Below are 27,632 nucleotides of genomic sequence, written 5' to 3' on the forward strand. Positions count from 1 at the left end.
ATCTATCCCAGCTGCAATTTAATTCAATAGCCAACACATTTCCCCCTCTCTTTTACTTCTGAGTGAGTCAGGGTCGAAACGTTAACTCTGTTTTCTCCCCTTACAGGTGCTGCCAGACCCACTGGCCATATTAAGATGGGTGACCAAAACGTTTGGTCACAGAGGCAGATTTTAAGGAGTGTCTTAAAGAAGGAGAGCGGTAGAGAACCAGAGAGATACAAGGGGGGAATTCAGATCTTAGGGTCCAGGCAGCTAAAGGTACAAGTGTGTATGCACTGTGAGTCTGAACAATTACATTAAAGGGGAACTACTCAGCCACTGAATAGGTCTCAAAGAAGTATTTCTCCTTTGCATTGTGTATAAACGAATCATATAAATCCATTCTTTAGACTTGGCAAAAGGATGTTGAGGTCCCAATTTTTGTGATCATAGACTGGACAGTTATTATTTGTTGCATCAAAGATTTTAGCTATGTAATCGCTGACACTGATTAAGAGGCACGCTGATTCCATCCCCATAATATGCTGAATTAGCTGATGTCATAGGCATTGACTGGGACTTTGAAGTGAACTACGACTTGCCTGCATGGCCTGGCTTAGGAGAACAGAGCCAGCCAGGATTCCTGTTCCTGATTCGCTATTCAGTGGCCGCTTTCTGGAAAGCGCATGTGTGGACATATTAAGAAGGACTCATGCTCGACTCTGTTGCTATCCCTACTCTCCCCCTGCCTCTCTGGCGGCTCACTCATCCATTGACAGTCCGGGTAGCCTCACAGTGAGGAATGGGGTGAAAAATGTGAGCCGAAAATGTAGGAGCTTTGGAGATAAACAGTTAGCATGTTCAGACGATTCTTGCTGCATTTACAGGTGTGTATATTTGCTGGGAACAGAAGTAGGTTGTGATGCCTAGCGTCCAAAAGCCCTCTGGAAGAAACGAGGGTTGCAAATACAATTGCAACTGTAATCCAGCTTGAGGAGGGAAGGGAAGTTTGTGGGAAGAGAAATAGAGAGGTTTTAATACAGGTATGACTTATTATACACATTTCAAGCTAAATCAATTCTCACCATTTAATTTTCGCTGTTAACCAAGTCTTGAATGTCAATTGCAGAGAATTCCCCAGACTTGCAAATCAGAATTTGCAACTTTTAATGGTGAATAGCTGTGACCATTTAGCCAGTTGTGTACGTTACATCAACACAACACTTAGGCTCCTGTTCCTTGGATGGATCACTGAGGGCCTCCAGTGGCAGAAAACAAGTTGTGCTCCATGCGAACAGATAGCAGGAAATTGCCCACGGTGCAGAATATTTGCCAGCCATTCAATCCACGCACACTAATGACGTGTATTCTGTAGGTTCACCAAGCAGCTTAGCTCATGCCAGTGGATTTGATGCTGTGATGATTTATTTGGCACTTTATCGCATTTCATCATCTTAAATTTCTTCACATATAAATTACTTGAGAGATGACCGTGGTGTCTTTCCTCTTCTGGCAGATTGGAGAGTTGTACCAGAAGGATCCTTTCAAACTCGAGCTCGCCCTTGAATATTGGTGTCCATCAGAACCAGTTCAAAGTACAGCCATGACGGGTTCCTTCTCTGGTTTGACCCGCCATAGGCCACCGCAACGGCAGGTATGTCTCCAGTGATAACAGCCAAGCTGCACAACTGAGATCAGTGGATCTTACTGTGGTAGCAAGGGATATGGATCATTGATGAATAATGTTGTAGGACAAATCAGCCATGAGCTAACAAAATGGTAGAACATCTGTTCTGATGTACTCAACTGATTTCAGCAATGTAGTCAGCATTTCTGAGACTGTGACCTAGTGGTAATCTCTTTTTTTTTTTAATTAAAGAGTACCCAATTCTTTTTTTTCCAATTAAGGGCCAATTTAGCAAGTCCAATCCACCTACCCTGCACATCTTACTGGGTTGTGGTTGTGAGACCCACGCAGATATGGGGAGAATGTGCAAACTCCACACGGACAGTGACCTGGGGTCGCTCTTCAGCTCTGTGAGGCTGCAATACTATCTAGTGCGCCATCATGCCACCCTCCGAGTGGTGATCTCACTAGACTAATAATCCACAGGTCCAGGCTGATGCTCTGGGGACACAGGTTCAATTCCCACCATGGCAGCTGGTGGAATTTAACTTGTATTAATAAACTTGTGAATTGAGAGCTTGTCTTCGTAATGGTGACCATGAAATCATCATTGATTGTTGTAAAAACTCAACTGGTTCACTAATGTCCTTTAGGGAAGGAAATCTGCCCTCCTTACATGATCTGTCCTACATATGACTCCAGATCCACAGCAATGTGGTCAACTCTCAAATGCCCACTGAAATGGCCCAGCAAACCACTCAGTTCAAGAACAATAAAGGTTGGGTAACAAATGCTGACCTTCCGAGCAACACTCACATCCCATGAAAAAATAATTTGCTTTTTTGTTTATTGTAACTCCATAATTTGGGCATGGTCAGATTTGTGCCTGTTATTGCATCCACGTCTGTCAACCTTTGTCCTTGTTAGTTCAAATATAATTAAGTTCTGAAATTGACAAAAATCTTCTAAGTCACAGAAGAAAATGAACTCTTGTCACATTTTTCTAATTACTGGCCAGCACACAGCTTGTCCTGCCAGGCAAAACAAATCTTCTCTTGCTTTTTGTCTCACAGGTTGTCCTGTCTAAGTTTGTGAGGCAGATGGGAGACATGCTGCCTCCATCTCTGTACCTGCCCTATCTTAAGATGCTGCGTGGACTGGCCAATGGGCCACACTGTGCACACTACTGCTTCAGCCTGCTCAAAGTCAACGGCAGCAGTCATGGTAAGTTTTCTCTGCAAATTGGAACTCTTTTGCTGCTCGGGATTGCACCACAGGAGGTCTGTTCTTGGGAGAACGCATGAAAACACATCAGAAATGTTCTAGACGTAGGGCGGCACATGGCACAGTGGTTAGCACTGCAGCCTACGGCGCTCAGGACCCGGGTTCGAATCCCTGGGTCACTGTCCGTGTGGAGTTTGCACATTCTTCCCGTGTCTGCATGGGTTTCACCCCTACAACCCAAAGATGTGTAAGTTAGGTGGATTGGCCATGCTAAATTACCCCATAATTGGAGAAAAAATTAACAATTGGGTACTCTAAATTAAAAACAAAAAGAAATGTTCCAGACATTCAGAATTAAGGAACTGTGGGACCTGAAAATGAAGGATATCCACATCCTATTGGATAAAAGTGCTGTCCAGTGTTGCACTATTTCATACAGATAGGGAAGGTCTAGGCTTGAACCCTGACCTGTGCTGAATTAGTTGGTGTCAGTTTTGTAGCAGTTGGCTTCAGTGTTCCAAGGATAGAGAAAGGAGAAATCAGTCAGCATTTCCCCTAACTACAAGTATACACTCATAGAATTTGAAAACTTAAGCTCATACCCAATGGCACATTAGGACTTCCTTTGCAGTAAATTTGGATCAGTTTCTTGGGCGTCACGGTGGGACAGTGGTTAGCACTGCTGCCTCGCAACGCCAGGGACCCGGGTTCAATTCCGACCTCCGGTGACTATGGAATTTGCACGTTCTCTGTGGGTTTCCTCCGGGTGCTCCGGTTTCCTACCGCCGTCCAAAGATGTGCAGGTTAGGTGGATTGGCCATGCTAAAATTGTCCCTTAGTGCCCAGAGATGTACAGGTCAGGTGGGATTGCAGGGGTAGGACGGCGGAGTGGGCCTCTTTCAGCGGTATGGTGCAGACTTGACAGGCCGAATGGCCTCCTTCTGCATTGTAGAGATTTTACGTAGGGGACCATTTGGGCCATCATACCTGTGTGCTAGCTCTTTGAAAGAACTATCCAATTCGTCCCACTCCCTTAATGTTTTTTCATAGCCCTGAAAATGTTTTCCACTTCAAATATTTGTCCAATTTCCTTTTCAAAGTTAATATTGGAGCTGCTCCCATCACCCTTCCAGGCAGTGCATCCCAGGTCCCTCTGCACTTCTTGGTATCATATCAAATATTGCCTTGCCTTGTTGATCACTCCGAATGTCGCACATGTAAAATAATTGGCAAAAGAGCTCGAGGGAAGATGAGGACAAATGTTAGGATTTGAAATGTGACACCTTAAATGATGGTGGAATTGAATTCAATAGGACCTTTCAGGAGGCCACGTTTTGAGTCCGAATTTACAGGGTTATGGGAAGCAAACTGAGATTTGGGACTGAATTGGACAGCGGGTGTTCAAAAAGCTGGCGCATGCATAAAGTGCTGGACGGCCACCTTCTATGCTCTGATTCAATGGTCATTTATTGACTTGATGTTGCCTCTTAGTTTAAATTACATGGCACCTCCTTCCCGTTGTCAGTAATTTTCTACCCTCACTATTTAGTAATAGAGATTCACGCAGTTCTGTATGAAATCCTTCCAAAATATATACATCCTTCATCACTATACTTCTTGCAATTGGCCAGTTAAATTTTAGCCATAATAATTGATACCTATACAGCTCCGTCAAAGGCAAAATACTGTGAATGCTGGGAATACTCAGGCCTGGCAGTGTTGGTGGAGAGAGAAACGTTTCAGGTTATTGACCTCTGATCAGAATTGAAAGTGATTGAGATGCAATATGTTTCAAACAAGTTCAGGGAAGAACACCAGGAAAGCTCTGTGATAGAGTGGAAGGCCAGGCTGAATTAATGACAAAAGTGCAGAGAAAATGGGATGTTAATGAAACGAGGGATGGGTCTAGATTAGAAGGTGTGAAAAAGCAACTGCACAATAATTACCAATAGAGGGACGGTCTGTGATTATCCAAAATTGTTGAAATCAGTTTCGAGTCCAGCAGCATGTAAAGTGCTCAATCGAAAGATGGGGTACTGTTCACTGAGTTTCGTTGGAACAGTGTAGGAAACCAAGGACCGAGTGGTCCTGGCAAGATTCAGGAGGAGAATTAAAATGATAGGCGACTGGAATCTTCAGGTCATGCTTGCAGACTGAATGAAGGCCTTCCACAAAGCAAGCTCTCGACTTATGTTGAACCTCTCTCGCTCTCTCTCTCCCTCCCCATCCGCTCCTTTGTAGAACCGACAATGTTATGAGCAACAAATTTAGCATACGAGCTTCCAAGAATTACAAGTGAATGGCTGTTTTGCCTGAATAGTGTTTGGAGCCTGTGGAACCACACCCCAACAGTTGTTGGAAAGAGTTGGAACTGGAGTGGTATTTGTGAGGTAATTGAAATCATGTGTTCATTCTTGTTCCTTGCAGTGGAGAACATCCAGGTGGTCGGAGGCAACCCAGTGTCCTGGGAACATTTCTTCCACTCACTGATGCTGTACCATGAACACTTAAGGAGAGACATGCCGAGCACAGACACCATTCAGTACAGGCACATGCCTTTGAGGGGCATAACACAGCGTGAGATGGATGGCCTCATCGCCTTCCTTGAACTTACAGGCACCATCATCAAATGGGTAATGTGTAATGTACTTGACATCTCTCCACAAATTCAGCACTGAGAACACTTTTGGTATAGCAATGAAAGCCATGTTCTCTGCAGTAGAGGTGTTATCATAGAATCCCTACAGTGCAGAAGGAGGCCATTCAGCCCATCGAGTGCATCTACCCTCCAGAAGAGTACCCTGCCTAGGCCTATCCCCATCTAAATGTTGACCAATCCACTTAACCTGCATATCTTTGGACTCTGGGAGGAAACTGGCGCACCCGGAGGAAACCCACGCAGACACTGGGAGTACGTGCAGACTCCGCAGAGTCAGTCACTCAAGGTTGTAATCAAACCTAAGTTCCTGGTGCTGTGAGGCAGAAGTGCTAACCAGTGTGCCACTGTGCTGCCCACCATCTCCCATGGTGGGATTCGAACTCAGTACCCTGGAGCTGTGCGGAATCTGCACGTTCTCCCCGTGTCTGCGTGGGTTTCCTGCAGGTGCTCCGGTTTCCTCCCATAGTCCAAAGATGTGCAGGTTCGGTGGATTGGCCATGCTAAATTGCCCTTTGTGTCCAAAAAAGATTGGGTGGTGTTACTGGGTTACGGTGATAGGGTGTAGGTGTGGGCTTGGGTAGGGTGCTCTTTCCAAGGGACGGTGCAGACTCGATGGGCCGAATGGCCTCCTTCTGCACTGTAAATTCTATGATTCTATTACCCTGTGTCTCGGGATTACTAGTCCAGCGACAATACCACTACACTACCACCTCAGTAATTTTGGGCCATTATTTTCCTCCACGTATCCCACTTAATCGACTGAGCCCTCCACGTCATGAGACATGTCTAACCGCCAAGTATGGGCCTGGGTGACGGTCACCTACCTCAGCACAGAATGGGCTCAGCTTCCCACTGAATGAACTGATCAAGCCAATTTAAGAGCTTGACCATTTCTCAAACAGTGTTTACACACTGCAATGCTGAACCATCCCTAACATCATGTAAGGTAAAGCCATTTTTGTGCTTTGTTAATGCACTAGCACAAGAAAATGAAAATCTGTGAAACTTTCTGAGCTAATTTTTGTTATTCCCAATTCTCTCGCTGTTTTCTCCTCTGAAATTTTTTCCCTTTCCTATGAGTGTACCTAATTTTCTTTGTGCTTGTTTAGAGGAAAACATACATAGGGCTGATTCTCCGCTGTCAGGATTCTCCGTTGTGCCGGCAGCCTTCCCGGTGGCGTGGGGCTGCCCACCATGGGAAACCCTTGGCCGGCTGGCGAGACAGAGAATCCCATCCATAGTGTTTCTGTTTTCAGTTCTGCTTCTGGATACCACTGTCAGCCCTGGTAATGAGGCTCAACATTGTTCAAAAGTGGCCTCCAGCTGGCTGAAACCCAGTTTGTGGCTTAGTTTGTAGCGAATTGAGGCTCCAAAGTTAAAATGATATCTCAGTCAATCATTGGGTTAGTTCATCAGTGTGCCCAGCAGTTTGGTGGTACACCCATGGCACTACTCACTGGTGGGGCACAAATTGCATCCAAAGCTGCCAACAATTCATACTGGATAAAAGCAAATTACTGCGGATGCTGTGGAAAATCTCAGCAGGTCTGGCAGCATCTGTAGGGAGAGAACGTTTTGAGTCCAGATGGCCCTTTGTCAAATCTTCGATAAAGGGTCATCTGGATTGGATTGGATTTGTTTATTGTCACGTGTACCGAGGTACAGTGAAAAGTATTTTTTTGCGAGCAGCTCACTTTCACAAAACATTAACAATTTTCTCTCCCTACAGATGCTGCCAGACCTGCTGAGATTTTTCAGCATTTTTTCTTTTGGCTTAAGAATTCATACCTATTGACTTTGCTTTGCTTTCGATAATTGAGATGGATAATGTTAGTGCTTGCTGAAGCCACAGGGCAAAAAATGTATTACGCCTGATAAAATCTGACTGACTTTAAAATTGTGTGTTATTGAATGAAACCTTGTTATTGCAGTGCCTGGAACAGATTAGGAAAACATCTGTACAAGCTCCCAGAGGATAAAGATGCCACCTGGTGTATTGCCTGGGCAGCACGGTAGCATAGTGGTTAGCACAATTACTTCACAGCTCCAGGGTCCCAAGTTCGATTCCCGGCTGGGTCACTGTCTGTGCGGAGTCTGCACGTTCTCCCCGTGTGTGCGTGGATTTCCTCCGGGTGCTCCGGTTTCCTCCCACAGTCCAAAGATGTGCAGGTTAGGTGGATTGGCCATGCTAAATTACCCTTGGTGTCCAAAATTGCCCTTAGTGTTGGTTGAGTGGGGTTACTGGGTTATGGGGATAGGGTGGTGTGGGCTTGAGTAGGGTGCTCTTTCCAAGAGCAGGTGCAGACTCGATGGGCTGAATGGCCTCCTTCTGCACTGTAAATTCTATGATTCTATAATTACTAATCCATGCCAGCCAAGCAGGATGTCTTCTCTATGTTGTGTTATCTTATCTGTAGGTAGCAGCTGAAGTCCTCTTAGCTCTCATATAGCACTAAAGAAAGGCATTTGCCCACTGTGCCTTTGAAGAACTCTCCAGTTAGTCCCACAGCCTTGCTCTTTCTGCATAACCCTCCTAGTCATTCCTTTTCAAGTATTTACCAAATTTCCCATTGGAAGTTATTGGTCATGCAGTGCTGGCTAATTACCTGCTCTTGATCTGATATCAAAGTCGGCAAATAGAAAATGGACTGTTACTTAAGTACTTGTACCAGTGGCATGCAGGCTTGATTTCTGCTTTGCTGAGCTAACTGGTCTCAATCAGAGCAGCATTCGGGGAACTATAATTGGCCTCAGCACCCCTCGGCTTGATGTAAATTATGTGCTGTGTGTGTGTCCCTGTGTTGAGTGCGATTGGCATCAGGCTTGGCTCTACACTACACTATCTCTGTTAATCTCTCCAGTTATACAGACAGTCAAAACGTGTCTTCCACATCAACATTGGCCATGGGGATGACTTGTAATGCAGTAAAACACAAGCACTTTCATGATGGGGAAAGAGCATCCAGAGGGGAGGAACCTTCCAGTGCTTACATTGCCTTATTGTATCTTCCAGAGTGAGAATGCCCGCCTGGCTTTGTGTGAGCATCCACAGTGGACACCTGTTGTGGTTATGTTGGGCTTGATCCAATGCAGCATCCCACCTGTACTAAAAGCTGAAATATTGAAGACACTGGCAGCATTTGGCAAATCACCAGAGATTGCTGCTTCCCTTTGGCAGTCACTGGAGTACACCCAGGTAGGTAGCAGAAAACGTCGTATTAAATTTGGCAAGATGTGATGTAGTATAGAGTGACAATAATAGAATAAATATTCTGTAAAGATAGTCACGGGCCAGTGACTCCAGTGGTAACTGGAGACCCAGTGAGCACAGGATTGAATTCTGCCATGCAATCTGCTGGCCACACAGCCTTTTCACTTTCACTGTCTGTTCTTGGACCTGAGATGTACTTACTGCAGGTCCTTGAGAGAGAAAAGCTCGATAGAGCAGTGATGTGGTGAGAGATTCAACACTGAAGAAGTGGGGAATCTGGCTTAGAACCATTTTATCAGCTGGGGCTCTGGATTGATTTCTCCCTTCTCATGGCCCTTGTACTTTGCGGCATTAATTACGTGTATCCTAACTTTATTTCCTCACAATTCCTGTTAGCCCCAACTCAACATGCAACAATATATTCTCAACAGCGTTACTTTGATCTTTCAGATGTTGCAGACAGTTCGAACCCCAAGTCAAAGACAAGACACTGGGATTGAGGTATGCATCTATGAAATAATAAAGTTGAATAACGAGGCAGCTCAAGTTTATTGCACTGCCACTTACATGCAACCAATATTTCTCTGATTTTCCCCATTGGGTACTCCGAAATTCATTGATTCATACTCATGCCAACAGCTTCAATGAGGATTGCAGTTACCAGTGAGGGGGTGGGGTGGGATACCATGGTAGCACAGTGGTTAGCACTTGCTTCACAGCACCAGGGTCCCAGGTTCGATTCCCACTGCGTCACTGTCTGTGCGGAGTCTGCACGTTCTCTCCGTGTGTGCGTGGGTTTCATCCGGGTGCTCCACAAGTCCCAAACGACGTGCTTGTGCGTGAATTGGACATTCTGAAATCTCCCTCTGTGTATCCGAACAGGTGCCGGAGTGTGGCGACTAGGGGATTTTCACAGTAACTTCATTGCAGTGTTAATGTAAGCCTACTTGTGACAATAATAAAAGATCATTAAAGAGAAGAGAGGTTTGCTGTAGGGGGGAATTAAATCAATAATATCTCTAGCCAATGATGTTCTCCTTCCATAAATGAATAAAGAAATGAATTACCTGTTAGCTCCCTAAATTCTCATCCTTGCATTTAAACCCTTGCATGGTTGTGCCCCTCCCTATCTACAAAACCTTCTCCAGACCAATGTTTGCTTAGAACTCTGTTCCTTTGACTGGCCCTTTGTGCAATCTCCCGCACTATTATTGAAATATGAAACATCCTCTGGAATGTTCACCCTAAAGCCCCTTGACTTGGCTTTCCTCATTTAAGACCCTCCTTAAAATCAGCTACTTTGATCATGGTTCTCTTCACCCCTCCGAATACATTCTTCCGAATCATCGGACGAGCATCATAGAACTCCTACAGTGCAGAAGGAAGCCATTCGACCCATCGTGTCTGCACCGACCCTCTGAAAGAGCACCCTACCTAGAATCATCGAATTTACAGAGCAGAAGAAGGCCATTCGGCCCATCGAGTCTGCACAGGCCCTTGGAAAGAGCACCCTACCTAAGGCCACATCTATCCCAGTAACCCCACACAAACGTTTTGGATACTACGGGCAATTTAGCGTGGCCAATCCCCCTAACCTGCACATCTTTGGACAGTGGAAGGAAACCGGAGCGCCCAGAGGAACCCACGCAGGCACGGGGAGAAGGTGCAGACTACGCACAGACAATCACCCGTGGGAATTGGACCCAGGTCCCTGGCGCTGTGAGGCAAATGTGCTAACCACTGTGCCACCCATGTGGCTGTGGCTCATGTCTCTCTTTGTCGGATTGTGCCTTGGTATATTTTTCTATGATAATAATAACAATGATAAGGACATTGCTACCCCAAATGCAAGTTTTTGTTTTTGCCGCATAATTGAAGAAAAGAACGTGGTGGGGAGATGCGAAATTCATTTTTGCGAGTGAGTTGTTGTCTGAAAGGCAGTGGTCCAGTTTCAACAGGAATCTTCAACCGGAAATTGGATATATTCTTGAAAATGGGAAAGTTACAAGGTGATGAGAAAAATGAAGGGGGCATGAGAATAATTCAATAGCTCTTTCAGGCAGAAGGAGGCAAATGATTTCGCAATCTGAATGATGCTATGATTTGGGGGTTTAGTTTCAGATTGTCACACTCCTTATTTCCTCAGGTGGAATTGAATGAAATTGAATCTCGCAGCGAAGAGTATCCGCTCACCAGAGCATTTTGCTGTCTGATCAGTACACTGGTAGAAAGTTCTTTTCCCACGAACCTTGGGGCAGGCCTCCGTCCGCCAGGATTTGATCCTTATCTCCAGTTCCTCAGGGACTCCGTTTTTCTCCGCTTTCCGACCAGAGCATACAGGAGAGCTGCAGAAAAGGTGAGAAGTGACCTGGGTCCTTTCAGAAGGATATCTCATTTTATGCATGTTCTTTCTCCCATTGATCCACATATTGCTGCACTGCAGACCTGAACTTTGAGCGATGCTAATTCTTTATATGTATGATATTTAACAGTGGGAAGTGGCGGAGGTTGTGCTTGAGGTTTTCCACAAACTTCTGCGAGATTATGAACCCCGGCCAGAAGATTTTACGGACCAAATGGTGGAACTTCAAGGTAAGTGGCGGGCAGCAGCTCAGACTGGGAGAACTTTTATGCTGTTTGTTCTATCCGAGGAGATAGGAGAGGTACTAAATGAATATTTTTCGTCAGTATTCACACAGGAAAAAGACAATGTTGTCGAGGAGAATACTGAGATTCAGGCTACTAGACTAGAAGGGCTTGAGGTTCATAAGGAGGACGTGTTAGCAATTCTGCAAAGTATGAAAATAGCTAGGTTCCCTCGGCCGGATGGGATTTATCCTAAAATTCGCTGGAAGCTAGGGAGGAGATTGCTGAGCCTTTGGCTTTGATCTTTAAGTCATCTTTGTCTACAGGAATAGTGCCAGAAGACTGGAGGATAGCAAATGTTGTCCCCTTGTTCAAGAAGGGGAGTAGAGACAACCCTGGTAACTATAGACCAGTGAGTCTTACTTCTGTTGTGGGCAAAATCTTGGAAAGGTTTATAAGAGATAGGATGTATAATCATCTGGAAAGGAATAATTTGATTAGAGATAGTCAACACGGTTTTGTGAAGGGTAGGTCGTGCCTCACAAACCTTATTGAGTTCTTTGAGAAGGTGACCAAACAGGTGGATGAGGGTAAAGCAGTTGATGTGGTGTATATGGATTTCAGTAAAGCGTTTGATAAGGTTCCCCACAGTAGGCTACTGCAGAAAATGCAGAGGAATGGGATTCAGGGTGATTTAGCAGTTTGGATCAGAAATTGACTAGCTGGAAGAGGACAAACGGTGGTGGTTGATGGGAAATGTTCAGACTGGAGTCCAGTTACTAGTGGTGTACCACAAGGATCTGTTTTGGGGCCACTGCTGTTTGTCATTTTTATAAATATAGAACATAGAACAATACAGCGCAGTACAGGCCCTTCGGCCCACGATGTTGCACCGAAACAAAAGCCATCTAACCTACACTATACCATTATCATCCATATGTTTATCCAATAAACTTTTAAATGCCCTCAATGTTGGCGAGTTCACTACTGTAGCAGGTAGGGCATTCCACGGCCTCACTACTCTTTGCGTAAAGAACCTACCTCTGACCTCTGTCCTATATCTATTACCCCTCAGTTTAAAGTTGTCCCCTCGTGCTAGCCATTTCCATCCGCGGGAGAACGCTCTCACTGTCCACCCTATCTAACCCTCTGATCATTTTGTATGCCTCTATTAAGTCTCCTCTTAACCTTCTTCTCTCCAACGAAAACAACCTCAAGTCCATCAGCCTTTCCTCATAAGATTTTCCCTCCATACCAGGCAACATCCTGGTAAATCTCCTCTGCACCCGCTCCAAAGCCTCCACGTCCTTCCTGTAATGCGGTGACCAGAAATGACCTGGAGGAGGGCGTAGAAGGATGGGTGAGTAAATTTGCAGATGATACTAAAGCCGGTGGAGTTGTGGACAGTGCGGAAGGATGTTACAAGTTACAGAGGGACATAGATAAGCTGCAGCGCTGGGCTCAGAGGTGGCAAATGGAGTTTAATGCAGAAAAGTGTGAGGTGATTCATTTTGGAAGGAATAACAGGAAGACAGAGTACTGTGCTAATGGTAAGATTCTTGGCAGTGTGGATGAGCAGAGAGACCTCGGTGTCCATGTACATAGATCCCTGAAAGTTGCCACCCAGGCTGAGAGGGTTGTTAAGAAGGCGTACGGTGTGTTAGCTTTTATTGGTAGAGGGATTGAGTTTCGGAGCCATGAGGTCATGTTGCAGCTGTACAAAACTGGTGCATTTGGAGTATTGAGTGCAATTCAGGTCGCCGCATTATAGGAAGGATGTGGAAGCATTGGAAAGGGTGCAGAGGAGATTTACCAGAATGTTGCCTGGTATGGAGGGAAGATCTTATGAGGAAAGGCTGAGGGACTTGAGGCTGTTTTCGTTAGAGAGAAGAAGGTTAAGAGGTGACTTAATTGAGGCATACAAGATGATCAGAGGATTGGATAGGGTGGAGAGTGAGAGACTTTTTCCTCGGATGGTGATGTCTAGCATGAGGGGACATGACTTTAAGTTGAGGGGAGATAGATATAAGACAGATGTCTGAGGTATGTTCTTTACTCAGAGAGTAGTAAGAGCGTGGAATGCCCTGCCTGCAACAGTAGTGGACTCGCCAACACTAAGGGCATTCACATGGTCATTGGATAGACATATGGACGATAAGGGAATAGTGTAGATGGGCTTCAGAGTGGTTTCACAGGTTGGCGCAACATTGAGGGCCGAAGGGCCTGTACTGCGCTGTAATGTTCTATGTCAGTTTTCCCTAAAGCCTGTTGGAAGTAATATTTGAATTGTAAATGCAGCCTCTTCTGCCTTTTTGTCAATTTAAACCTAGTTAAGATGAGGGGATGGAACCTTTCCACCACTGGTAATCAGTGTCCAGAATCCACGGGTCTTCAGTGACGGTCTGTGGCTCCACTCTCTTAAAAGAACAGCTTCCCTCGATGTGACCTTGGGCTGGATTCTCCCGCACCACCAGCCACATGTTTCTCGGTGGTGCGTCATTCGTTGGCGACAGAATTCTATATTCCCGCCATTCTATGAGAAGGATGGTAATTGCAGCTTCTGTTGAAAATTTCAGACTCTTTGTTTTGACCATAGTTGGCTCAAATACACCAGCTTGCTTGCTGTGCTTTCGTTTTCTATTTATTAACCCATGGGCGAGGGTGCGCTGCCAGCGGGAAAAATAAATCGTAATGGCCAGAGAATTCGGCCATTGGTCCCATTTTGGGTTTCAGCCTGTGGTGTTTTTGTACAAGTGCCAACTCATACCAGTTAGTGCTGAATCCGTTATAGCTTATTTGGAGTGCCACTCACACTGCAAGCTTGTTGGCACGAGCGAACCCTGTTTTGTATAGGACCAGTAGGCAGAACAAAGCTTTCATGCCATCCGTCCAGGCTGATTTGAAGCCACCACCAGGTGAGTGAAAGCTGAATGGACCCAGCCATTAGAGATTCTTAGTGAAGTCTCCTTCAAAATGAATGGTCGATGCGTAACCCAACTATTAGAGCTATCCTGCAAATCGTCCTTCCAGTCATGTGAATGGGCAATATCTATCTCAGCCTCTAAAGCCACCCAGTCAAACCTCCCCTTGGGCCGATGCAGGATGGGGGAAACTCTGCAGTGAAATGATGATTTGGTGGATCCAAATTAAACTGTTTAACAATTTAAGCAACCTTAGAATTAGGTAGACGCATCTTTAAGTCCATTTTGAGGTAGCATCGTCCATTTACTCTGCAACTACACAATATCTAACCCCAAAAGTCATGGTTCACTGTTGAAATTAATTACTCCTCTTCTTCGATTTCTAGGCGAGCTGCTGGCTGCATACAAATCTCCAGGATACAACCTGATGTTTCACTTGCTGAATGACTCTCCAATGCTGGATCTTTGTCTGAGCCTCTTGGAAGAAGGTGTTAAACTACTGGACACTTATGCACCATTCCCTGGTAGGCAAAGAGAAATATCTGCTGTGCTTGCTCAATGGTGAGTGAGCTGCGGCATTGAAGTATTATCAAGAGTGCTCTTTGTAGCCTTTTCTCTAGCTTACTGTTTCCCAAAATCTCAAAACTATCGTGGTGGCACATTGGTAGCAATACTGCCTCACAGCGCCAGGGACTTGGGGTCGGTTCCAGCCTTGGGTGACTGTCTGTGTAGAGTTTGTACTTTCTCGCTTTGTCTGTGGGTTTCCTCAGTTGCCCTGTTTTCTCCCACAGTCCAAAGATGTGCAGGTTAGGTGGATTGGCCATGATAAATTGCCCTTAGTGACCAAAAACGGTCAGGAGGGGTTATTGAGTTACGGGGATAGGGTGGAAGTGAGAGCTTAAGTGGATCGGTGCAGACTTGATGGGCCGAATGGCCTCCTGCACTGTATGTTCTTTGTTCTATATCAAAGCAGATAACCAGAAGCTTGGTCTCATAGCTTGGTGGATATTACATCAACAAAAGACTAATTCTTGAATGTTGCTGCAAAGAGATGTAGACCGGTTTAGTCAATGGCCAAAAGACGGCAGATAGCCGTATTTGGTGGTGTGCGAGGTTATTCACTTAGATCGTAAGAATAGAAGAATAAAATGTAATTTAAGGTGGGGGGGGTGAAACGTATCAATGTTGAGGTTCAGAGAGACTTGTGTACCCTTACATAAGGAACACAAAGCCACACTGCAGGTATAGCAGGCAATTGGGAAGGTGGATTTTATTGCAAGAGTTTGGATTGCAAGAATTAGGGAGTCTTGCTACAGTTATAACAGGGGTTTGTTGAGATCATACCTGCCACAGTTTTGTTCTCCATATTTATGGAAAGATACACTTGTGTTGGAGGCAGTACAGTGCAGACTTTTAGTTTGGTCCCTGGGATGTGGATTGTCCGATTATGAAAGGCTAAGAAAATTGAAAGCAGAGTCATATTTCTGGTTTCTCAAGGGATGCATGGATGCAGGGAGAGTAGGGAAAGTGAAGTAGAGGCAGAAGATCAACCACGATCTTATTGAAAGGCAAAACAGGCTCGAGGGATCACATGGTCTATTTCTTAGGTTCATACATTCTTATGACACCAAGAATATTGGATGCTCATTATTTAGTTTTGACTCAAGTTTGATTCTTTTGCTTTAGGTGCTCTTGATTGTCCACAATTAACTCGAACTACCAGTCTCCGTCTGCATCTATGTTAGATCCTGAAGTTTCGCTGGAAATGTATAAGTAGTTAACTTCTCAAAACACCTGTGCTGTGGGATGTTATTAGTTACAAACCATGTTTTGTTAATGCCTCAGGTAAAAAACACTTGGAAAAAGCAGTTGAATATTCCCTCGGTCTTTTGGAGCTGGCCCTTCAGAAGGAGAATCAATTCATGGATTGGCTCAGAGAGAGCCATTCCTCTGTCATTGCCACACCCCTTGAACAGCTGCTTCAGGGCATCAACCCGCGCACCAAAAAGGCTGACCACGTAGTCAATATTGCTCGGTAAGTTAGAGATTAGCACCATTACTCTGACTTGTGTACCACAGATTTTTATATTTGATTCCAAATTATGCAAAGATTCAGTTAAAATCTGTGGCTTTTCACTTCCACAGGGGCCCACATATAACACTTTATGCGTAAGTGTTTAAACAATGTCAGTTCCTACTTGTAAATTCAAATCTATTTGAAGGACTTTTAGACACTGGCTGGCCTAGCAAGTGTTTTTTAAAATTTTTATAAATAGGTTTACAGTATTAATTATTTTAAAGTGCTCATGTAACAGTCAATGCACTTCACAAGTAATTAATATTGTGAAGTGTTTCTGATGAAATGATATATAAATGCAAGTGTTCCTTCTGGGACTTTCTTTTCAAACCCCAACATGCTGTCTATTTCTCAGAGTCAATTAATTGGTCAGTACTCTGGGGTGAATCTTCTGGGTAATCAATCTCAGCATTATATCAGGGATTATTTTGTTTTAAACTACTTATGTCCCCAACTTTGTGAAGTTCAGGATCCTATCTGCCTTTTTTTTTTGCAGCCTTTCCAACTTGTCTTCCATCTTCAAAGGGTTTTGTACATACAGCCCAGACCTCTCTGTTCCTGCACTGTTTTAACATATCATTTAGTTTATATTCGTCCATAACCTCCATGGAGTTGGGTTGCTGGAAGGTCCAGTTGTGGGGTGGGTGTCAGTACTCTAGTTACACAGGAGTTTGTAGTGGTTTTAATTCTGCCACCTTTTCTTGGGCAACTGTTCCTGTATGACAGTCAGATTTAAATCAGAGTGTTGGTTTGAATTTTGTGGACAATCGCTGTGCAATCCTTATGTGCCCCCAAACCCCCAGATATTGGAAGTTACGGGCATTGTTTCTCCTCATTCTTCTGTCAAGATTATAGAATTGGAGTTACAGCACACAAGGAGGTCACTTCACTCGCCATGCCCATTATGGCTTTCTGCAAGAACAATCCAGCTCGTCCCACTCCTTTTTACCTATAGCCCTGCAAACCTTTCAGATAATTACCCAGAACTTTTGAACCCCCTGATTGAACTTCCACATGCTCAGGTAGTGCATTCCAGAACTAACCACTTGCTATGTAAAGCAGTTTTTCTTAATTTTGCCTTTCGTTCTTTTGCCATTCACCTTAAATCAGTATCCTCTTCTTAACCCTTCTGCCGATGGGAACAGGTTACTACTATCAGCTCTATCCAGGCTCCTCATTATTTTGTACCGCTCTGTAAAATTTCCTTTCAATTTTCCCGTGCTCCAAGGAGAACAACCCCAGCTTCTCTAAACTGCCCTCTTAACTGAAATTCCTCATCCCTGGGAGCAGTCTTGTTAATCTATTCTGCACTCTCTCTAATGCCTTCACATCATTCCTCAAGTGTGGAACAATTATTCAGGGTAGCATTAGTAATCATGTGAAAAAACGTGTGTTGATTAAGGGGAACCAAAATGAATTTCTAAAGGGGAATCCATGTTTAACTAGCTTGCTGGAGTTTTTTGAGGAGGTAACAGGAAGGGTCAATATGGGGTAATGCTGTTGATGTGGTGTACATGGACTTCCAGAGGCCTTTGGAAGCAGTGTCACTCGACAGACTTGTGAGAAAAGTGGTAGCTCATGAAATAAAAGGAACAGTAGCAACATGGATATAAAATTGGCTGAATAGTAGGAAGCAGAGATTAATGGTCAATAGATATTTTTCGGAAGGAGAAAGGTTGGGGTGGACATCCTCAGGGGTCAATATTGGGAGGCTTGCCTTTCCTGATTTATCTGAATGATTAGATCTTGCTGTGCAGGGGACACTTTCAAAGTTTGCAGATAGCAGAAAACTTAGAAGTATTGTAAACTGAGAAGGACAGTGCAGAACTTAAAAAGGACAGACAAATCGGTGGAGTACACAGATAGATGGCAGATGAAATTCATTGGGGAGAAGTGTGAGATGATGCATTTTGAAGAACATGGATGGACAATATAAAATAAGGGTTGCAATTCTTATGGGGTGGAGAGACCTAGGTTTGCATGTGTATAGATCATTGAAGATGGTAGGACAGGTGGGAAGAGCAGCTAATACAGAATGTAATATTCTGGACTTTATTAATAGGGCCATAAAGTACAAGAGCAAAGAAATTATGCTGAACTTCTACAAGACACAATAGTTAGACCTCAGCTGGAATATTCAGGGCAGCACAGTAGCAAGTGGTTAGCACTGTGGTTTCACAGCGTCAGGGTCCCAGGTTTGATTCCCCACTGGGTCACTGTCTGTGTGGAGTCTGCATGTTCTCCCCGTGTCTGCATGGGTTTCCTCCGGGTGCTCCGGTTTCCTCCCACAGTCCAAAGACGTGCAGGTTAGGTGGATTTGACATGCTAAAATTGCCCTTAGTGTCCAAAAAGGTTAGGTGGAGTTATTGGGTTACAGGAATAGGGTGGAAGTGAGGGCTTAAAGTGGGTCAGTGCAGACTCTATCTTCTCTGTATGTTCTATGTGGTGTACAGTTCTGGGTGCCACACTATGGGAAGGATGTGAACCTATCAGTCGATTTCGGCGGCGTGAGAACAGCTGGTTAGTCAGTTTCAGCGGGAGCATTGCGGAAGGAGGGTGCTGGGAGGTAAGTCAACCTTTAAAAGCACTTCTCTTTGCAGGGGCAGGCCAGTCGATTTCGGCGGCGTGAGAACAGCTGGTGAGTGGTGAGTCAGTTTCAGCAGGAGCTGAGACATTTTCTCTTTTCTTTAAATTAGTTTTTTAGGCGGGATCAGGAAGTCGACCCGCGGACGTCTGGGAAGACCCTCACCAATAAATTCTGGTGGAGAGGAAACCCGAGACACTACACGTGTAGTGTCTCCCACCCGCCCTCCTCCTCTAACCTAATAATAAAACCCATTGGTCTGAGGTAAGTACCATATTTTTGTTATATTATTATTTTTTATAAAAATTTAATTTAGTTGTTAGCCAGATCTTGGTAGAAAGTTAGAGGAATGGCAGGGAAGGGAGTACAATGTTCCTCCTGCAGGATGTTTGAGGTGAGGGATGCAGTTAGTGTCCCTGCTGATTTTACCTGCAGGAAGTGCTGCCATCTCCAGCTCCTCCAAGACCGAGTTAGGGAACTGGAGCTGGAGTTGGAAGAACTTCGGATCATTCGGGAGGCAGAAGGGGTCATAGATAGCAGCTTCAGGGAATTAGTTACACCAAAGATTGGAGATAGGTGGGTAACTGTAAGAGGGACTGGGAAAAAACAGTCAGTGCAGGGATCCCCTGCGGTCGTTCCCCTGAGAAACAAGTATACCGCTTTGGATACTTGTGGGGGGGACGACTTACCAGGGGTAAGCCATGGGGTACGGGCCTCTGGCACGGAGTCTGTCCCTGTTGCTCAGAAGGGAAGGGGGGAGAGGAGCAGAGCATTAGTAATTGGGGACTCTATAGTCAGGGGAACAGATAGGAGATTTTGTGGGAGCGTGAGAGACTCACGTTTGGTATGTTGCCTCCCAGGTGCAAGGGTACGTGATGTCTCGGATCGTGTTTTCCGGGTCCTTAGGGGGGAGGGGGTGCAGCCCCAAGTCGTGGTCCACATTGGCACCAACGACATAGGTAGGAAAGGGGACAAGGATGTCAGGCAGGCTTTCAGGGAGCTAGGATGGAAGCTCAGAACTAGAACAAACAGAGTTGTTATCTCTGGGTTGTTGCCCGTGCCACGTGATAGTGAGATGAGGAATAGGGAGAGAGAGCATTTAAACACGTGGCTACAGGGATGGTGCAGGCGGGAGGGTTTCAGATTTTTGGATAACTGGGGCTCTTTCTGGGGAAGGTGGGACCTCTACAGACAGGATGGTCTACATCTGAACCTGAGGGGCACAAATATCCTGGGGGGGAGATTTGTTAGTGCTCTTTGGGGGGGTTTAAACTAATGCAGCAGGGGCATGGGAACCTGGATTGTAGTTTTAGGGTAAGGGAGAATGAGAGTATAGAGGTCAGGAGCACAGATTTGACGTCGCAGGAGGGGGCCAGCGTTCAGGTAGGTGGTTTGAAGTGTGTCTACTTCAATGCCAGGAGTATACGAAACAAGGTAGGGGAACTGGCAGCGTGGGTTGGTACCTGGGACTTCGATGTTGTGGCCATTTCGGAGACATGGATAGAGCAGGGACAGGAATGGATGTTGCAGGTTCCGGGGTTTAGGTGTTTTAGTAAGCTCAGAGAAGGAGGCAAAAGAGGGGGAGGTGTGGCGCTGCTAGTCAAGAGCAGTATTACGGTGGCGGAGAGGATGCTAGATGGGGACTCTTCTTCCGAGGTAGTATTGGCTGAAGTTAGAAACAGGAAAGGAGAGGTCACCCTGTTGGGAGTTTTTTATAGGCCTCCTAATAGTTCTAGGGATGTAGAGGAAAGGATGGCGAAGATGATTCTGGATATGAGCGAAAGTAACAGGGTAGTTATTATGGGAGACTTTAACTTTCCAAATATTGACTGGAAAAGATATAGTTCGAGTACAATAGATGGGTCGTTTTTTGTACAGTGTGTGCAGGAGGGTTTCCTGAAACAATATGTTGACAGGCCAACAAGAGGCGAGGCCACGTTGGATTTGGTTTTGGGTAATGAACCAGGCCAGGTGTTGGATTTGGAGGTAGGAGAGCACTTTGGGGACAGTGACCACAATTCGGTGACGTTTACGTTAATGATGGAAAGGGATAAGTATACACCGCAGGGCAAGAGTTATAGCTGGGGGAAGGGCAATTATGATGCCATTAGACGTGACTTGGGGGGGATAAGGTGGAGAAGTAGGCTGCAAGTGTTGGGCACACTGGATAAGTGGGGCTTGTTCAAGGATCAGCTACTGCGTGTTCTTGATAAGTATGTACCGGTCAGACAGGGAGGAAGGCGTCGAGCGAGGGAACCGTGGTTTACCAGGGAAGTGGAATCTCTTGTTAAGAGGAAGAAGGAGGCCTATGTGAAGATGAAGTGTGAAGTTTCGGTTGGGGCGATGGATAGTTACAAGGTAGCGAGGAAGGATCTAAAGAGAGAGCTAAGACGAGCAAGGAGGGGACATGAGAAGTATTTGGCAGGAAGGATCAAGGAAAACCCAAAAGCTTTCTATAGGTATGTCAGGAATAAGCGAATGACTAGGGAAAGAGTAGGACCAGTCAAGGACAGGGATGGGAAATTGTGTGTGGAGTCTGAAGAGATAGGCGAGATACTAAATGAATATTTTTCGTCAGTATTCACTCAGGAAAAAGATAATGTTGTGGAGGAGAATGCTGAGCCCCAGGCTAATAGAATAGATGGCATTGAGGTACGTAGGGAAGAGGTGTTGGCAATTCTGGACAGGCTGAAAATAGATAAGTCCCCGGGACCTGATGGGATTTATCCTAGGATTCTATGGGAGGCCAGGGAAGAGATTGCTGGACCTTTGGCTTTGATTTTTATGTCATCATTGGCTACAGGAATAGTGCCAGAGGACTGGAGGACAGCAAATGTGGTCCCTTTGTTCAAAAAGGGGAGCAGAGACAACCCCGGCAACTATAGACCGGTGAGCCTCACGTCTGTAGTGGGTAAAGTCTTGGAGGGGATTATAAGGGACAAGATTTATAATCATCTAGATAGGAATGATATGATCAGGGATAGTCAGCATGGCTTTGTGAAGGGTAGGTCATGCCTCACAAACCTTATTGAGTTCTTTGAGAAGGTGACTGAACAGGTAGACGAGGGTAGAGCAGTTGATGTGGTGTATATGGATTTCAGCAAAGCGTTTGATAAGGTTCCCCACGGTAGGCTATTGCAAAAAATACGGAGGCTGGGGATTGAGGGTGATTTAGAGATGTGGATCAGAAATTGGCTAGCTGAAAGAAGACAGAGGGTGGTGGTTGATGGGAAATGTTCAGAATGGAGTACAGTCACAAGTGGAGTACCACAAGGATCTGTTCTGGGGCCGTTGCTGTTTGTCATTTTTATCAATGACCTAGAGGAAGGCACAGAGGGGTGGGTGAGTAAATTTGCAGATGATACTAAAGTCGGTGGTGTTGTCGATAGTGTGGAAGGATGTAGCAGGTTACAGAGGGATATAGATAAGCTGCAGAGCTGGGCTGAGAGGTGGCAAATGGAGTTTAATGTAGAGAAGTGTGAGGTGATTCACTTTGGAAGGAATAACAGGAATGCGGAATATTTGGCTAATGGTAAAGTTCTTGAAAGTGTGGCTGAGCAGAGGGATCTAGGTGTCCATGTACATAGATCCCTGAAAGTTGCCACCCAGGTTGATAGGGTTGTGAAGAAGGCCTATGGAGTGTTGGCCTTTATTGGTAGAGGGATTGAGTTCCGGAGTCGGGAGGTCATGTTGCAGCTGTACAGAACTCTGGTCCGGCCGCATTTGGAGTATTGCGTACAGTTCTGGTCACCGCATTATAGGAAGGACGTGGAGGCTTTGGAGCGGGTGCAGAGGAGATTTACCAGGATGTTGCCTGGTATGGAGGGAAAATCTTATGAGGAAAGGCTGACGGACTTGAGGTTGTTTTCGTTGGAGAGAAGAAGGTTAAGAGGAGACTTAATAGAGGCATACAAAATGATCAGGGGGTTGGATAGGGTGGACAGTGAGAGCCTTCTCCCGCGGATGGATATGGCTGGCACGAGGGGACATAACTTTAAACTGAGGGGTAATAGATATAGGACAGAGGTCAGAGGTAGGTTCTTTACGCAAAGAGTAGTGAGGCCGTGGAATGCCCTACCTGCTACAGTAGTGAACTCGCCAACATTGAGGGCATTTAAAAGTTTATTGGATAAACATATGGATGATAATGGCATAGTGTAGGTTAGATGGCTTTTGTTTCGGTGCAACATCGTGGGCCGAAGGGCCTGTACTGCGCTGTATTGTTCTATGTTCTATGAGAGAGTGCAGAAGTGGTTTGCAAGAATGGTTTCAGGCATGAGTAACTTCAGTTATGAGGATAGATTGGAGAGGTTGGGATTGTTACCCTCGGAGGGAAGAAGGCTAAAAGGAGATTTGATAGAGATTCAAAATCATGAGGGGGCTGGACAGAATAGATGGGGAGAAACAGTCACGCCCATAAAAGGATCGAGAACAACGGGGCCCAGATTTAAAGTGAATTAAAAAATAAGCGAATGTGATGTGAGAAAAACAAATTCACACCGTGAGTGGTTCAGGTCTGGAATACACTGCCTGGAAGTGTGGTAGAGGCAGCTTGAATCGAGGCATTCAAGATGGGTTCGGTGATTATTTAAATAGAAACAATGTGTAGGGGTACGGAGAAAAGATACGAGAATGGCACTAATTCATAGTGCTCATTTGGTGAGCCAGTGCAGATGTGATGGGCCGAATGGCAGCCTCCTGTGACGTAACAATTCTGTGTGGCACTGAGAATCAGTTGTGGCCAAATCAGTGTTTTATGAATGTTCACCATAATTTCCTTGCAGTTTGTATTCCGTGTCCCTATCTATGTGCCTTATTAACCACTTTCTCTGCCACCTTCAAACAGTTGTGCACATCTCCCCTCCAGGTCCAGTCCAAAGATGTACAGGTTAGGTGGATTGGTCATGCTAAATTGCCCTTCGTGTCCAAAGGGGTTGAGTGGGGGGTTGCTGGGTTACGGGTATGGGGCGGAGTTGTGGGCTTAAGTGGGGTGCTCTTTCCAAGGGCCGATGCAGGCTCGATGGGCCAAATGGCCCCCTTCTGCACTGTAAATTCTATGTCTAGGTCACTCTGCTCCTGTACCCCCTTTAGAATTGTACGCTACATTTTATATTGTTTTGCCTTGTTCTGCCTACCAAAATGCATCACTTCACATTTCTCTGTGTTAAATTTTATTTCCCACATGCCCACTCATTTCACCAGTCTGCCAATGTCCTTTTGAATGCTGTCTGCTTCACAGTTCATAATACTTTCAGGTTTTGTGCCACATGCAAATTTTGAAATTGTGCCCTCTACATCAAATTTAGGTCATTATTATAGATCATGAAAAGCACCAGTCTGAATACTGACTCCTGAGAAACCTTCCGACCATTCACCCTAATTGCTGAGAGGCAGTTATCTGTCAGTCACCTGAGGCCTCTTTAGTGGCACAAGGGTGTACATTGTATTCTTCTGTTTGAAGCTTAAGTAGTGTGAGTCACCCTGGTTAGCTGAGGTCTGTATAAAAGACGGACAGAAAGTGCACTCAGTAAGCTTTGCGCAAGTGAAGGAGACACATCCTGAATGAGTGAGACACATCCAGAGTGGGAATTGGAACTTGGTAATTTAGTGCAGTGAGTTCATTTGGTGCAGAGTGGGAGAAGGTGCTTTTTCCCTACCGTTTTGTTCTCTTTCATCTGGCCTGTAACTGTTAATCTGCAGGGAGAGAACCAGAGAGAATCCTGGGAATGTAAGTGATTTTTATTTTTATTACCTTTTCAAATTGCGTGGGGGGGGGGGAACTGAAGTGACGTCACAGTAAAGCTGTGACCTGATTGGCTGGTTGGGAATCTGTTAAATTTGAAAAAAAATAACTTTGCAAAACAAATCTAATTGATTAACTAGATAGTGGAGTAACTAAACCTGAGGGCAGTGATCGGTATTTAGCATTTAATTTTACAGTAAAAATCATCTAGCGTCAGGGCATATAATTAATTGTAACTCAATCTAACAATAATTCAAGAGTTTATTTTAAATTAATTAATTAGTGCTTAAATGTCACTCAGCGGGGTGCAGTGCTCCAACTGTGAGATGTGGCAGATCTGTGACGCTTCCAGCATTCCGGTCGGCTGCATCTGCAGCAAGTGTAACCAATGGCAGCTCCTCACAGATCGTGTGGTTCGGTTGGAGCAGCAATTGGATGCACTTAGGAGCATGTAGGTGGTGGAAAGCATCATAGATAGGAGTTATAGAGATGTGGTCACACCCAAGGTGCAGGCAGAGAGATGGGTGACCACCAGAAGGGGCAGGCAGTCAGAACAGGAATCCCCTGTGGTTGTCCTCCTCTCGAACAGGTATACCGCTTTGGATACTGTTGGGGGGAATAGCCTTTCAGGAGAAAACAGCAGCAGCCAGAGCAGTGGCACCACGGCTGGCTCTGATGTTCAGCAGGGAGGGTCAAAGCGCAGCAGGGCAATATTCATTGGGGACTCTATAGTCAGGGGCACAGATAGGCGCTTCTGTGGACGTGAAAGAGACTCAAGGATGGTATGTTGCCTCCCTGGTTCCAGGGTCCAGGATGTCTCAGAATGGGTAGAGGGCATCCTGAAGGGGGAGGGCAAACAGGCAGAGGTCGTGGTACATATTGGTGCTAACGACATAGGCAGGAAGGGGGATGAGGTCCTGCAGCTGGAGTTCAGGGAACTAGGCAGAAAGTTAAAAGACAGGACCTCTAGGGTTGTAATCTCGGGATTACACCCTGTGCCACGTGCCAGTGAGGCTAGAAATAGGAAGATAGAGCAGCTAAACATGTGGCTAAACAGCTGGTATAGGAGGGAGGGTTTCCGTTATCTAGATCACTGGGAGCTCTTCCGGGGCAGGTGTGACCTGTATAAGAAGGACAGGTTGCATCTAAACTGGAGAGACATAAATATCCTGGCCGCCAGGTTTGCTAGTGTTACACGGGAGGGTTTAAACTAGTATGGCAGGGGGGTGGGTATCGGAGCAATAGGTCAGAAGATGAAAACATTGAGGGAGAACGAGGGAATAGGGCCAGTATGGCTCTGAGGAAGAGCAGACAGGGAGCTGTTGCTGAAAGCAGCAGATCTGGTAGCCTGAAGTGCATATGTTTTAATGCAAGAAGTATTACGGGTAAGGCAGATGAACTTAGAGCTTGGATTAGTACTTGGAACTATGATGTTGTTGCCATTACAGAGACCTGGTTGAGGGAAGGACAGGATTGGCAGCTAAATGTTCCAGGATTTAGATGTTTCAGGCGGGATAGAGGGAGATGTAAAAGGGGTGGCGGAGTTGTACTACTGGTTAGGGAGAATATCACAGATGTACTACGGGAGGACACCTCGGAGGGCAGCGATCCTCTGAGGGTCGCTCAGGGATCAGGGTAGAGATCAGGAATAAGAAGGGTGCAATCACAATGTTGGGGGTTGACTACAGGCCTCCCAACAGCCAGTGGGAGATAGAGGAGCAGATAGGTAGACAGATTTTGGAAAGGAGTAAAAGCAACAGGGTTGTTGTGATGGGAGACTTCAACTTTCCCAATATTGACTGGGATTCACTTAGTGCTAGGGGCTTGGATGGGGCAAAGTTTGTAAGGAGCATCCAGGAGGGCTTCTTAAAGCAATATGTAGATAGTCCAACTAGGGAAGTGGCTGTACTGTACCTGGTATTGGGGAATGATCCTGGCCAGGTGGTAGAAGTTTCAGAAGGGGAGCATTTCGGGAACAGTGACCACAATTCAGTAAGTTTTAAAGTGCTGGTGGACAAGGATAAGAGTGGTCCTAGGGTGAATGTGCTAAATTTGGGGAAGGCTAATTATAACAATATTAGGCAGGAACTGAAGAACCTAGATTGGGGGCGGATGTTTGAGGGTCAATCAACATCTGACATATGGGTGGCTTTCAAATGTCAGCTGAAAGGAATTCAGGACCGGCATGTTCCTGTGAGGAAGAAGGATAAATACGGCAATTTTCGGAAACCTTGGATAGCGAGAGATATTGTAGGCCTCGTCAAAAAGAAAAAGGAGGCATTTGTTAGGGCTAGAAGGCTGGGAACAGACGAAGCCTGTGTGGAATATCAGGAAAGTAGGAAGGAACTTAAGCAAGGAGTCAGGAGGGCTAAAAGGGTCACGAAAAATCATTGGCAAATAGGGTTAAGGAAAATCCCAAGGCTTTTTACACGGACAAAAAAAGCAAAAGGGTAGCCAGTGAAAATGTTGGCCCACTGAAGGATAGGCAAGGGAATCTATGTGTGGAGCCAGAGGAAATGGGCGAGGTACTAAATGAATACTTTGCATCAGTATTCACTAAAGAGAAGGAAATGGTGGATGTTGAGTCTGGAGAAGGGTGTGTAGATAGCCTGGGTCACATTGAGATCCAAAAAGACGAGGTGTTGGGCGTCTTGAAAAATATTACGGTAGATAAGTCCCCAGGGCCTGATGGGGTCTACAAGGAAGTTGCTGAGGCCTTGACAGAAATCTTTGCATCCTCACTGTCTTCAGGTGATGTCCCGGAGGACTGGAGAATAGCCAATGTTGTTCATTTGTTTTATAAGGGTAGCAAGGATAATCCAGGGAACTGCAGGCCGGTGAGCCTTATGTCAGTGGTAGGGAAATTACTGGAGAGAATTCTTTGAGACCGGATCTACTCCCATTTGGAAGCAAATGGACGTATTAGCGAGAGGCAGCATGTTTTGTGAAGGGGAGGTCGTGCCTCACTAACTTGATAGAGTGTTGCGAAGAGGTCACAAAGATGATTGATGCAGGTAGGGC

The 27,632-nt window shown here is 45.5% G+C and overlaps 1 protein-coding gene across 3 annotated transcripts in view; it reads left to right on the plus strand.

Moving 5' to 3' along the window:
* The window catches only part of nup205 (nucleoporin 205), a 189,430-nt gene that overhangs the window by 50,301 nt on the left and 111,497 nt on the right, over nucleotides 1-27,632 (plus strand). For all 3 annotated transcript variants that reach the window (XM_072484243.1, XM_072484244.1, XM_072484245.1), the window contains exons 10-18: nucleotides 1,496-1,633; nucleotides 2,680-2,830; nucleotides 5,258-5,463; nucleotides 8,503-8,685; nucleotides 9,151-9,201; nucleotides 10,847-11,056; nucleotides 11,193-11,292; nucleotides 14,594-14,731; nucleotides 16,053-16,242. In XM_072484243.1, the coding sequence (XP_072340344.1) occupies nucleotides 1,496-1,633; nucleotides 2,680-2,830; nucleotides 5,258-5,463; nucleotides 8,503-8,685; nucleotides 9,151-9,201; nucleotides 10,847-11,056; nucleotides 11,193-11,292; nucleotides 14,594-14,731; nucleotides 16,053-16,242 (1,367 nt within the window). The remainder of the gene's footprint in view (nucleotides 1-1,495; nucleotides 1,634-2,679; nucleotides 2,831-5,257; nucleotides 5,464-8,502; nucleotides 8,686-9,150; nucleotides 9,202-10,846; nucleotides 11,057-11,192; nucleotides 11,293-14,593; nucleotides 14,732-16,052; nucleotides 16,243-27,632) is intronic.

This window comes from Scyliorhinus torazame, chromosome 19 (assembly GCF_047496885.1).
Source record: "Scyliorhinus torazame isolate Kashiwa2021f chromosome 19, sScyTor2.1, whole genome shotgun sequence".
Lineage (NCBI taxonomy): Eukaryota > Metazoa > Chordata > Chondrichthyes > Carcharhiniformes > Scyliorhinidae > Scyliorhinus > Scyliorhinus torazame.